The sequence below is a fragment of the Musa acuminata genome, chromosome BXJ3-6 (genome assembly GCF_036884655.1).
Source record: "Musa acuminata AAA Group cultivar baxijiao chromosome BXJ3-6, Cavendish_Baxijiao_AAA, whole genome shotgun sequence".
NCBI lineage: Eukaryota > Viridiplantae > Streptophyta > Magnoliopsida > Zingiberales > Musaceae > Musa > Musa acuminata.
Genome location: NC_088354.1, coordinates 8795289 through 8808725, shown reverse-complemented (window position 1 = coordinate 8808725; position 13437 = coordinate 8795289). Strand labels below are relative to the sequence as shown.

The 13437-nt window shown below is 53.3% G+C and overlaps 3 protein-coding genes across 3 annotated transcripts; 1 reads left to right on the top strand and 2 right to left on the bottom strand.

The window, feature by feature from the left end:
- Positions 1–167: 167 nt before the first annotated feature.
- Positions 168–1100, top strand: LOC103988354 (uncharacterized). The gene has a single exon (XM_009406895.2). It carries the CDS (start codon positions 168–170, stop codon positions 1098–1100), a length of 933 nt encoding a protein of 310 aa, XP_009405170.2.
- Positions 1101–6842: 5742 nt separating this feature from the next.
- On the bottom strand, positions 6843–10083 carry LOC135640208 (disease resistance protein RPS2-like). The gene has a single exon (XM_065154441.1). The coding sequence runs from the start codon at positions 9986–9988 to the stop codon at positions 7244–7246; it is 2745 nt and encodes a 914-aa protein (XP_065010513.1). The 5' UTR covers positions 9989–10083; the 3' UTR covers positions 6843–7243.
- Positions 10084–11158: 1075 nt separating this feature from the next.
- LOC103987549 (peroxidase A2) lies at positions 11159–12891 on the bottom strand. The gene is made up of 4 exons (XM_009405879.3): positions 12647–12891; positions 12366–12557; positions 11852–12017; positions 11159–11750 (listed from the first exon to the last, which is right to left on the bottom strand). Exons 1-4 carry the CDS (start codon positions 12860–12862, stop codon positions 11332–11334), a joined length of 993 nt encoding a protein of 330 aa, XP_009404154.2. The 5' UTR covers positions 12863–12891; the 3' UTR covers positions 11159–11331.
- Between the last annotated feature and the right edge of the window lie 546 nt (positions 12892–13437).

Below are 13437 nucleotides of genomic sequence, written 5' to 3'. Positions count from 1 at the left end.
AACCAGTTCGTCGTGGCCGAGACTTGGATCGCCGGAAAGCGGGAAGAACACAAGAGGGGAAGGCCGGAGCACGTCGGGGACAACAACCTCCCACGCCAAGGCGCAGGCTGGACCGACCTGACCCTCCAACGTTAAGGCCTCCCGTACCCTCTTTGGGTGCATCCCGAATGGAGATATTTCTCCAAATAAGGGGAAAAGGGCTGCTCAAGGCTCCCGTCCCGATGAAAAGCCCGCGAGAGTTAGCTGACCGGTCCAAGTATTATCGCTTCCACCGACAAAGGGGACACGATACTGAAGAATGCCGCGAGCTGAAGCGACAGATCGAGAAGCTAGTCCGCGGAGGACACCTCAGTCGGTACGTCCAACAGGTTAGGGAATCATCGTCCCATCCCGAGGGTCCCGTTGAGAGCCACATCGACATCATCACGGGCGGCCCAGCGTCCGGTGGGATCAGCATGTCCGGAATGAAGGCATACGCCCACTCAGCTAGGGATGACACTCCCCGACGCGGCCCCGACCCTCAGGTCGCGTTTTCCCCCGAGGTCGTTGAGCGATCGGAGCACGATGATGCGCTCGTAATAATGGCTCGTATCGCCAACGCCCAGGTGAGGAGAATCATGATTGATACGGGAAGCTCGGCTGACGTGCTGTATTCTCACGCTTTCCAGAAGCTGGGGCTAGCCAAGGTGGCCTTGGAACCTATCTGCTCAGCGCTCACTGGGTTCACTGGCGACTCGATCTCACCCTTGGGAGCCGTCACTTTACCCCTAACTCTAGGAGCACCACCCAGAACAAAGATGGTGATGTCTACCTTCCTAGTGGTGGATCTCCCTACGGCATACAACGCCATCCTTGGTCGCCCCACCCTCAACAAAATCAGGGCCGTAGTCTCCACCTACCACCAGACGGTGAAGTTCCCGACCCATACGGGAATTGGGGAAGTTTGGGGAAGCCCTCGAGAGTCCAGACAATGCTACCTGATGGCGGTTTCACTACACAAAAGGGCGAAGACCGATCGACCCCTGGAGGACCCAAGAAAAAAAGGCGGCCGGACCCACATCCCGAGCCGGCAGCCCCCACCTGTAACGTCCCACTGCTAAAGGATCGTCTGGACCGGACGATCAAGGTCGGGTCGGAACTACCCGAATAAGAGCGGGAATAGCTCGTCGGCTTCCTACAAGAAAACGCCGACGTCTTCGCTTGGTCGCCATCAGATATGACGGGCGTTGATCCAAACACCGCCCAACATCACCTCAACATATCACCCGAAGCTCGACCGGTGAAGCAAAAACCATGACCCCAGGCCCCGGACAGACAACATGCCATCCGCGAAGAGGTGGAGCGACTCATAGCAGCTGGTTTCATAGAGGAAGCCAAGTACCCGCAATGGCTGTCTAATGTAGTTCTGGTGAAGAAACACAATGGGAGCTGGAGGATGTGTGTTGACTACACCAATCTCAATCGTGCATGCCCAAAGGACTGCTATCTGCTCCCCAGGATCGATCAGCTGGTCGACGCGACTGCCGGGCATGCCCGCCTTTCGTTCATGGATGCCTTCTTCGGCTACAACCAGATCCGGATGGCGCCCGAGGACCAGGAACACACGACTTTCCTCATCGATTTAGGAGTATATTTCTACAAAGTAATGTCGTTCGGGTTAAAGAACGCGGGCGCAACCTATCAGAGAGCCGTAAACAAGATGTTTGCCCAACAGATAGGGCGAAACGTCGAGGTCTACGTCGACGACATGATCGTGAAAAGCCGTGCGACGGCAGACCACCTGACCGACTTGACTGAAACATTTGCCACATTGCGAAGCTATGGCCTGCGACTCAACCCGACGAAGTGTGTCTTCGGTGTCAACTCGAGAAAGTTCCTCGGGTTCATCGTACACGAAAGAGGAATCAATGTCGATCTAGAGAAGGTCCAAGCGATCATCGATATGCAAGCCCCTCGGACAATCAAGGACCTACAGCGACTGAACGGGAGGCTCGCTACCTTGTCTCGGTTCCTATCCCGATCGGGTGACCGCTGCCTCCCCTTCTTTCGGGTGCTAAAAAACCCGAAGGACTTCCAATGGACGGCGCAGCATGAGGAAGCTTTCGGGCAAGTCAAACGACACTTGGCCAACCTCCCCCGCCTTGCCTCAGTCGCTTTGGGGGAAAAGCTTAACATCTACTTGGCTGCCTCCCGGCTTGCGGTCAGCTCCGTCCTGATCAACGAAACCTCCGGCGAACAATTACTGGTCTACTACGTCAGCCATGTCCTGAAGGGGCCTGAGGACCGATACCCACCAATTGAGAAGCTAGCTCTGGCGCTCGTACTTGCGGCCTGGAAGCTGCGTCCCTACTTCCAAGCCCATCCGGTCGAGGTAATCACCGACCAGCCACTCAGACAGGTTTTATCTAAATTCGACGTTGCAGGTCGGCTCCTCAAGTGGTTGGTGGAACTTGGAGAGTTCGACATATGTTACGCATCAAGGACCGCCATCAAAGCACAGTCGGTGGCCGACTTCATCTCGGAACTCGTCCAGACTGAAGACTAGGTTCCCGGCCAACCTAGAGAAGCATATATCCTACACGTGGATGGCTCGTCCGCCTCGAGTGGGGCCGACGTAGGACTAGTGCTATCGGCCTCTGACGGGCGCTCGTTTGAGCGCTCCCTCCGCTTCGGGTTCCACGCAACCAACAATGAAGCCGAATATGAGGCACTCCTAGCTGGGCTCAGACTGTCCCGTAAGATGCAGGTATACGCCATCCACGTCCTCACCGACTTGTAGCTGGTAGCCGAGCAACTCAGCGGCGGATACGAGGCCAGGGAACCAACCATGGCGAAGTATCTGACGGAGGTAAAAAGCCTAGCCTCCAATTTCTCCTACTTTACAGTGTCCAGGGTGCCAAGGTGTCAGAACGAGTGAGCCGACGAGCTGGCTAAGTTGGCCTCAAAGTCAGACTCCGGAGCCCACTCCGAGATCGAACGGCTCCCCTCCCGCACCATCTCAGTCTTGACTGTGTCTTCGGCCGACGCTCGTACCACATGGGTGCAGGAGATGCTGTGCTTTAAGCACGATGGGATCTTTCCCGCCGACGAGGCTTCGGCTCGGCGCATCCGTCGAACGTAGGCATGGTACTCCGAGGTGAACGGGCGGCTCTACAAGTGGTCCTTCTCGCACCCCCTACTGCGGTGCCTCGGGCCTAAAGAGGCTCACACAATCCTGGCCGAGGATCATGAAGGAATTTGTGGAGAACATATTGCCGGTCGGACCTTAGCCTACAAAATCCTCCGCCAAGGGTACTATTGGCCCACCATGGTCCGAGACGCAAAATCTTACGTGCGGAAGTGCGGCCCATGCCAAAGGCATGCCCGAACACCCCGGCAGCCTGCAGTCCCGCTCGCTCCCATTGATTGTGCATGGTCGTTCGTGCAGTGGGGACTGGACCTCCTCAGCCCCTTCCCCCCGGCCTCGGGGCAACGAAGATATATCGTAGTGGGGGTAGACTACTTCACCAGATGGCCCGAGGTCGAGCCGTTGGCAACGATCGCGGAATGACAGGTGGAGAAGTTCATCTGGAAAAATATCGTGACTCGGTTCGGTTTGCCCAGAGCCATCGTCACAGACAACATATCCCAGTTCGCCAGCACAAGGTTCCGGGAGTTCTGCACGAGCTATGGGATTCAGCTGATGTTCACCTCAGTGGCCCACCCCCAGACGAATGGGTTGGCCGAGGTAATCAACCGATCTATTTTGGACGGACTTAGGAGGAGAGTGACGGCGGCCCAATCGGCTTGGGTGGAAGAGCTCCCCAGTATCTTATGGTCCCTCCGGACCACCCCCAAAACCGCGACCGGAGAATCCCCCTACAGCCTCTCATACAGGATCGAGGTCGTCCTGCCCCCCGAAGTGGTTTCCCCTACCCCTTGGGCGGAGAAATACGACGAAGAGGCGTCAGCCCGAGGACTACGAGCCGGCCTCGATCTGATCGAAGAACGACGTGCTGACGCGCACCTGAAGGACCTCTCTTACAAGAGGTCTGTCGCGAGAATCTATAACCGCAAGGTATGCCCCCGACCAATTAAATTGGGCGACCTGGTCCTACGCAGGACCGAGGTCGGTGACCCGACCTGGACGCACGGCAAACTTGCCGCTAACTGGGAAGGGCCTTACCGGGTTATTGACGTCGTCCGACTCGACACGTATCGACTTGCAACCACAGAAGGCCGCCCTTTGCCAAGGACGTGGAACGTGCGAAATCTCAAGAAGTTTTTTGTATAGTCAAAAGCAAAGTAGAAGTCCGAACAAAAACTTTCTATTTAAATTGAAGTCAGATTACAAGACCAGACCGACGTTGGACCAACCAGGACTTTTTATTACAAGTATCCCTAGCCACTAGAGCCCTCAACGCTATCATCAAAGGGGACCTCATCCGGTATGTCCACGTCTCGGTCCTCGGGGAGTGAGGCGAAGGGGTTCTCTTCGACCTCCAGTCCGGGGTGGTGCGTCCTGAATCGGCCTAGAGCGATCCGGTACCCGTATTCGTACGTGACCTGCCCCGATCGGACCAGCCCAAGCTGGAAGCCCGAGGACTGTTTATAGTCCTCGATTAGCTTCTTGTCCTTTTCTGACCGTAGGTCTCGTTCGGCGGCCATGGCCTCAGAAGCAACCTTCACCTCGGCTTGGGCCCCCTCCAGTTTCTTTGTAAGGGCAGTCGCCTCATTCCGGGCCAGACATGCCTCGGTTCGAGTCACCCTTAGGACCCCCTGGAGCCCTTCGTGTTGCTCGTCGGCCACCTTCGCCTCAGACTTGAGGCGTAGGACCTCCGCTTCCAGCGTCGAGATGTGCTGATCGGCTGCCGTCGCCTCAGATTCAAGACGCGTCACCTTCGCCTCCAGCTCCGAGGAGCGCTGCTCAGCCGCTGCGACCGCCTCTGGGGCCGCTCCGACGCGCACCTCCTCGATCTCCCTGCGCAGCTCGGCATTACGGGCGCATAGGATGCCGAGGGCCCGACCTGCGTCGCGCACGCGATCCTCCAATGCCATAGTATAATGTTGGCCCTGAAAAAATAAATAATAAACAAAACATGAGGACAAAAGCCTCCCGAGCATAAGTGAAGGTCCAAGGGTGGGACACTTACCCACAGCAATGACTTGGCGGATTTACCAAGCAGAACATCCGAGGGCATGGTGTACAGCTCCTGAGCCATATCGGGGTGAAGCCCGCCTCGGACAAACTCGGTCGCAGCCTCTCCGTATGCCCACACCCGGGTCCCGCGGGTTAGTCCCGCCCACCGGGCCTCCAACGGGTCGGAGGGTCGGCCCTCTGGAAGCTCACCCATCACACGAGCCTGGTAAGACTCGTTCTGCGCCCCCACCGGGAGACGACACAAATCGCGGATGGAAGGCTCTCGGGGCGCCTTCCCTACCCCCGCGTTGCTCAGCCCTGCCTCCTCTCGGCCAAGCCCCCGTTGCCGGTCGCGCGCGCCCGATTTAGCCGCGACCTCCCTTGGCCGAGTCGCCGGCGGATTTGGTTTCTTCGAGGCGACGGTCTTGGCCTTTTTCCGAGGACGGTCGGCCTAAATCTCCACCGGCGCCTCTTTTGTGCCGATACCCGGGTCGGCCGGAGGACACAGCGAAGAGGTCGATGAGGACCACTCCCCACGCACATCAATGAGGTTCACCATCTCTGCATATGGATGTCGACAAAAATTAGGATCCCAAAAACTCAAAACCCTGCGACTATTCGCTAAAGGCATACCTCGAGGCATCGGGCTCAGACCTGCCTCGACCAGCCACGCCTCGGTCATCTCCCGGATGACGCAGGAGGCCGGAAGGATCTCCTTAAGCCTTTGAAGGGCCTTGCACTCCTCGTTGTTTAGGGCTGGGGCGGTATTGTCGATCACACGTGCCGCCCACCGGAGCCCGAAGCTCCAACCCTCTGGATGGCATACGTAGAAGAAACACTCCTTCCACCCTTTATTGCTGGAAGGAGCCCTGCTAACCCAGAAGCCCGGTCGGGCGGACAGATAATAACCCCCTGACCCCTTTGAGAGACGGAAGCAGGAAAGAAAGAGGGCCCGACTCGGGGTAACATTCGCGTAATGACACTCCCCTAAAAATGCCACTAGATAGCGCCAGGAGTTCGGCGCTCTCTGAGAAGGAGAAATGCGCCACCACGAGACGCAAGAACTTATGACTGGGTGAAGAGGGAGGCGCAACCCAACCTCAAAGGCATCCAAGGTCAGGGCGAAACCCTTTGGGATAGGGTCGTACGCTCGTTGCCTCGGCTCCGGGGCGATGAGAGAAAATTCCTCCGGGATACCATAGCGACCCCGGAGGTGGCCGAGTGACGACTCGCTCACAGTGGAGTCGAGATCGTGCGGCCACATTAACGACTCAAGGGCTCGAGCAGCCTTCTCGTCGGACGATGAGTGGGGGCTCTCCGGCAACGTCTTCTCTACGACATCCCCAGAAGTGGAAGGCGAGGAAGACAAAGAAGGAGGAGAAGCCATCCTTACAAAGTCTTAGAAGGGGGAGTGGGATGGCCGATGGGTGCTAAACCAAACGTCCGGGGAGACAATCGAACAAATGCAAGTAACAAGGCATGCGGTAAGCCGACTGCACCCTATTTGAAGGCTAGATCCCGCCAAAACGGCAACCCTTCCTCTCCCAGAGCACGTTGTGTCAGGAAAATGGGACGTCACTTCGCCATAAATATAGTCTGACATGGCAACCCACCGGTGCATGGCATGAATCCTGAAGCACTCATCCTATCGGCCTCGAAAACTGGCGACTCCAGAAAGTGACGACCCCTTCAGCTTCCCTAGGAAGCAACCCGTCTTCCCGCGTCTTCCCGTCGCTGGGCGGTGGATTGCTGATCACATACCAAGTGGCTCCTCGGCAGCATGTTGCCTGAGACCACACCTGCGCGGCCTGCCCGCCTGCGTCGTGCTCCTCGGCTACATGTTGCCCGAGACCACACCTGTGCGGCCTGCTCGCCTGTGTCGTGCTCCTTGGCTACATGTTGCCCGAGACCACACCTGCGCGGCCTGCCCGCCTGCGTCGTGCTCCTCGGCTACATGTTGCCCGAGACCACACCTGCGCGGGCCTGTGCGGCCTGCCCGCCTACGTCGTGCTCCTCGGCTACGTGTTGCCCGAGACCACACCTGCGCGGCATGCCTGCCTACGTCAGCCCTGAGGCCACAACTTAAGGTTGTTTACGCTAACACTGTGCAAGAACAGGATGTCGTCAAAGACCATCCAAGATCTTCATGCTTGGTTCATATCCAGCAGGGATTTCTCTGAAACATGAGGCGAACACAGATTTGATGCTCTGATTCCCCCACTCCAATCTCTCCCACCACCCTCTCTCTCCAAATATCATCCTCAACTTCTCTGCACTCTTTGCTCCCAAGGGAAGCTGCTTCAGCTCCGAACAGTTGTACACGAGAATCCTCTCCAGACCAGGGAATGGCAATGCGTGATCTTTAATGCTCACCAACTTCTTCAGGTCACGAAGATAGATGTATCTGAGATTGGGTAATGGGGTTCCGATCTTCTCTGCTTTTTCCTCCTCCATCACGCGCTCCATTTCGTCACAGTTCTGTACGTAGAGTTCTTGGAGGAGTGGAAGATGAAAAATCCATGTGATGTTCTTGAGGCTGTTGCAGCAGAGAAGGGATAGAAAGCGAAGGTTAGGGAGGCAAGCATGAGGTGGAACACCTCTCCAGATGACCCTTTCTAGCTCCGGGAGGCACACCAAATTGAGAACCTCTAGCTGATGCAGTCTCCAATTCGGAGCGTCATCAGCCTCCTCTCCCATGACCAATTCCTTCAAGCACCGGCTGGATTCGACCGTGAGGTTTCTGAGCCTCCCCATCTTGTTTCTGCTGAGCAGTGCCGGCAACAGATGGAGAGAGATCAAGCCTCGCAGCTCTCTGATGGTCAGGGAGTGCGTCGATACATGGCGTATGCTGAAAAGCCTGAGCAGAGATGGAATGTTCCTCACGGTGAATCCGACAGACCTTAGTTTCGGCAAGGACACCAGCTCTTCGAAGGTTATGCCACGGTGACCACGCACCGATAGCCAATTCCAGTTCGCGAAGCCACTCATGTACAGGTTCAGTACCTGCAACATTCCCAGGCTTGAGATCACTCCACGAGGAATCGTCCTGAGCTCCGTCGTTCCCTCCAACTCCAAATGCCTCAAGCTCGTCAACTCTCGGATCTCCTCCGGCAAGCACGCGATTTTTGTGTACGAAAGATCGAGGAACTGCAAGTTCACCAATGTGCCAACCTCTGCTGGGAGGCGCAAGATGCCAGTGTGAGACAGATCCAAGTACCTCAGAGCTATCATGCAGGGAAACAGTCCGTTTGGGATCTTGGAAAGACGCTTGTTTCCTCGAAGGATCAAAGATTGGAGGTCGGGGCAATTGCATGAATCAGGGAGTGCTGCAATGTCCTTGAACATGAGGGATATCGTCTCTGCTCTGCTCCATTCATCCCATCCTGTTCGACCACTGCTGTTGGCTCCCACCGACCATTTGTTTCTGCTGCTCCCTTCCTCGGAAGCAATCCATGAGGCCATCTCTCGAACAACATCGTGCATCTCCAGACGACTGTTGCTCCTTTCGCTGTTCTTCAACAAGGACGAAGCTTTCAGGGTTTCGATCATGGCGTTCCCGATGTTATAAGCTTCATTGATGTCATCGAAATGGTGTGTTGATCCCAGACCCATCCAAGACCTGATGAGGTTTTCCTTCGACATGTGATAGCCTTCGGGCCACAAAGAACAAGACGAAAAGCACTGTCTCATCCTATGATCTCTCAAGCTTCCGCAGCTAACGTGCAGAAGAGCAAGCGATTCATCCTCTGCACTTGAGATTTCATGGAGCGGCGAGGTTTTGATCGACGAGATCACGCTTTGCCACTCCTCAGCCGTCTTCTTTGCGGCCATCGCCGATCCCATCGTGACAAGAGCAAGCGGCAAGCCGCGGCACTCCTTTGCGAGCGTGACTGCAAAGCTTCGGATTCTTTGATCTCCCACGGTATCCTCGCCGACAGTGGATTTGAATAGGTTCCACGCCTCCTCCCACTTCAGGCATTCCAAAATGAGGATCTTGTGAGCTTGCATTCTTCCAGCGATGTCCACCAGCCGCGTCGAGATCATCCGCTTTTGCTTGCGTCCGATGGCGCTGTCGCTCGACGGTTGCGGGATTCCAACCTTTGCCAGTTCCAGAGGTGCCCAAAGGTCATCCAACAGCAGCAAGAAGCTCCTCGCCTTCAGGAAGTCGAAGATGGCGGCAGCTCGGACGACCTCGCTATCGTCGTCGTTGAGGAGCAATCCGACCTCGTATGCTATGGCTCCCTGGAGCTTCTTGATATCGGGATCTTTACCGACCACAGCAAGCATCACATGATCAAACTCGGTTCTTGCAGCGCTGCCGCAGAACTGGTTGTTGATGCTCCTCAAGAGGGTGGTCTTACCGACGCCCCCTGTGCCATGTATCCCCACCACGCCTACTGCATCATCTGCAAGGTAACCGAGGGCCGTCTTCAGGTACACCTCCTGTCCAACAATGGGATTCGGCACGGGCAACTCCCTGGCTGGACCAGGGGGCAACCTCTCAGCGACAATGAAGACGTCTCTTGCTGTTCTTAGAGTCGGCATCTCCGCCGCATCCACGTTGTCGGTACCTCTGCTTCTGGGAGAGACAGGAGGCAATCTTACAGTCACATCGTCGTCATCTTTTCTGCTCTGATGATGCTTATAGGCCGATCTCTTGCTGCTCTTGCATGTGCACCAGCAGCTCTTGGAGCAACAACCGGCGAGGCACTTCTTCTTCTTCTTCTGCTTGCTACTCTGGCCCTCGAAGACGCCGGCGGCAGCTTTCGAGCTGTCGGGGGTTCTGGCGCAACCTTCCATCGCCGGAACCACCTTCGAGAACCACTTCTTGACGGCGCGTTTCCGTGGTTCTGCTTTGGTACCTCTCATTCTGCCGAGGACGCACGTCGTTCCTCGACGCTCGCGAGAGGTGTGCTTCTGAGCCGGAACGGACAATCTCCGACCAGCTCCTCAATCGGATTCCATACGCCACTAGCAGAAGGGCCGATGACGGGAGAAGAAAACGGAACGAACTCAGTTGTCAGCTAGGTAAAGACAGGATAACTCATCAAGGATCGACATCGAAGCGGCAGAGATCGAGGAACAATGCTGGGGTGGTTTGAGGACAAGAAGGACAAAGACAGCAGGAAGTCATGGTTGACCTTTTCCTTGTTTCGTGAAGGTCAACCCTCAGGGTAGTGGGCAACACAACACAAGGTGACCATTGCAGGCAATTGCTCCGACGTTGAATTCAAGGATGTCATGCGAAGCACAACTTTTCAGACGTTGACTAAAGAAGAGAACAAAAGGTGACCGTTGCACATCTTGATTTAAGTATGGTCGATTCACGATGGAAGACGAATACTCTGCGTTCGCAAAAGAGAGAATATAGTTCAATTCAACCACCTTATTCTTAATCGCGACAGAAATATTAATTGGGACATTACGGTATTATTGTATGTTATAATTGTCATTAAATGCATGCGTTTAAGTGCTTCGCATGTCTAATTTGTCTAATACATTGGTCACTCAATATATTCGATGTGGGTGTTCCACCAAGTTCTTGACGAAGTGGTTGCAGAATCAATTTCCTTTGGTATGATCCATTCACGAAATTTCAATTAATTTTCAATAATAAATTAAGCATATGAGAAAACTTACTAAATTATTCTTATAAATATTTTAAAGGCCAATATGATTAAGATGTATTGGATAACTGACTTTTTCTTACCAATAAATGTCGATTATATATATATATATATATATATATATATATATATATATATATATATATATATATATATATATATATAACTAAGAATTTAGGTCCAATTTATATCAATTAATTAGTGGAGTAGAAGTAGTAGAATAGTCTTACGATCACTATCCATTGAGATCCAACCCTACATCATAAGGATTCATCCCAACGAATATTAATTAGACAGGTTATTAGGTGCATTATCACTCATAAATTAAACATTTGCAATACTTATTTATTAATATTTATAATAATTATTATATCTTCTCAAATTGCAAGAAATAAGAAAAAATGACCAACAATTGATGGAAATATCAATGCATGTATGTATACCATTAAATGGTCCATTCCCCATACAATAACAATAATCCCCATTAACATATATATCATTCCCAAAATTCCAATATTAATCCTCAATACGCAGTTTATGGAGGACTTATTGACGCCTTCACCACACTAACAATTCGACTTCTGATCAGCTCGCGTTGACCAGCCTGCAGTTGCTTCTGATCTCTCCGTCGCTCCCCGTCAGCGGGCTAATATTCCCCATGTTGATCATCGACAAAGCAAAGCTTTCGAAGAAGGCGGTCTGGTTGCCGGCGTAGATGCCCACGATCGAGGCGATGGGATCGTTGCTGGTCGAGTAGAGCTGTTGGTCTGATGCGAGGAGGCCCTCGTTGCTCTGAAGGTTGAGGTAGTAGGAGTTGTCGAAGGCGTCGGGGGTGCTCAGGTCGAGATTGTTGAGGGTTGTCTCGTTCCCTCCGTCCGGGCAATTCGCTTGCAAGGTCGTCAGGTAGGAGGTGTTCAGGGTCGGGTCTGCGATCCCTGTGCCGTTGAAGTTGTAGAGGCGATCGCTGAAGGCGCCACAGCGTGCGCGGCCGAAGGTGTGGGCTCCTGATGCAGGTTTGATGGCAAGGAAAACAGGTGGAGTACTCAGAGAAGGATTCTTTCATGCATGGCATTGCTTCGGAGATTAATGTGGTGTGCATGCGAACCTGAGAGGGTGACGAGGTCGGTGTCGTTGAGGCCGACGGCGGCGAACTTGGCCTTGAGGATGTCTAGGGGTTCGAAGGGGCTTGGAAGGTTGGTGTTGGCGCCGGTCAGGTTTGCTGTGGTGCCGTCTCTTCTTCCAAGTTGCACCGTCCATGATGGACCTCCAGACTGCGACAGAAGTCGATATGAGAGACTTCTCTCTGTAGCTTAAAAGCTCTGAAATCTATTCAGACAGCTTTGCATGCATCTAATCTCATGCATCAAACAATCTCGTAATCAGTGAGTGTGCATGAATTATATGCCCCGCATGAGAAGACAGAATAATCCCAAGTGCATCCACATCAAACATCGATGACCATTCATGGAGCTACTGATGTCTCTAGCATCAGTAGCAGAATCACGGCACATACCTGCTAAGCTAATGCATGGTTGGGCTCCTCTGCTTTGGTTTCCATCAAAGAAGGAAAGAAGAGAGAGAGAGAGAGAGAGAGAGAGAGAGAGAGAGGATGGACTTACTAAGCTGACAGAAGCTTCAGCTGCAAGGGCGAGGATATCAGCGCAGGAGACAACTCCCGGGCAAACATACTCGACCGTCATCTTGATCGCATCGATCACATCAAAACCCCGAAGAGAGTTGCTGTTCGGGGGCGCGTCCTTCTCGCTGACAATCGCAGTGCTGTTGTCGAGCAAAACCGACCCATCGCAACCCTAAACACATGCGTATGTAGCTTCATCAAAGCCTAACTTCGAGGGAAGCCCCGAACCAAAGAAACAGTACTGAAACAATGTAAATCTACATCGACGAAGCAGTCGTGGAAATGGAGTCGAAGGAGGCTGGCCGGCATCCGGGGGTCGGAGCTCTGGACTAGTTGAACGATGGTCTGCACTATGTCGGATACATTAGGGCAGGTGCTGTCGTAGAATGCGGGGCTTAGCTGAGCTTGGGATCCATGGAGAAGGAAGGCCATGAAGGTGGCCACAGCCAACACACCCGAAACATAACACGACGACATGGTGCAGCACAATGCTTCCTGTCGTATGGTCTGCCTTATGCGATGTATGAGACTCGTAACACAGACATATTTATACACTGAAGAGGAGGGAACATATGCTTCCAATTCGCATGGATTGACTTCTTGGAAGGTGAAGGATGAGAATAATGACTTGTTGTCACGTCTCCAATGCTTATACTTTTCTGTGTGTTCTGTAGAATTGATCTGTGATTTTAAGCCAGATTGGGAATCGATTACTCTGCTTAACATTAGCTTTGTGCTCCAGAAATGAAGCCTAATCACATGACGTGCACGCAGTCAACTAATAGCGACCGGGATGCTCGCGCTCGCTTGGGTTTAATATCCAAGAATATATAGCTCTACATTTCATTAATATTTATTATGTGGCAAATGGTATGATGATTCCCAACACTCGAACGAGTTTTATATGATAGATCGAGTGATGGGAGCTTCATTGTTGAAGAAACAATGTAATATAATTAAGGCATGGAAAGTGAGTGCTCAAGTAACCATGAAAGCCATTTCTACCTGCACAGAGAAGAACGTGTTGTCGTTTAATGTGCATCATCAACGTT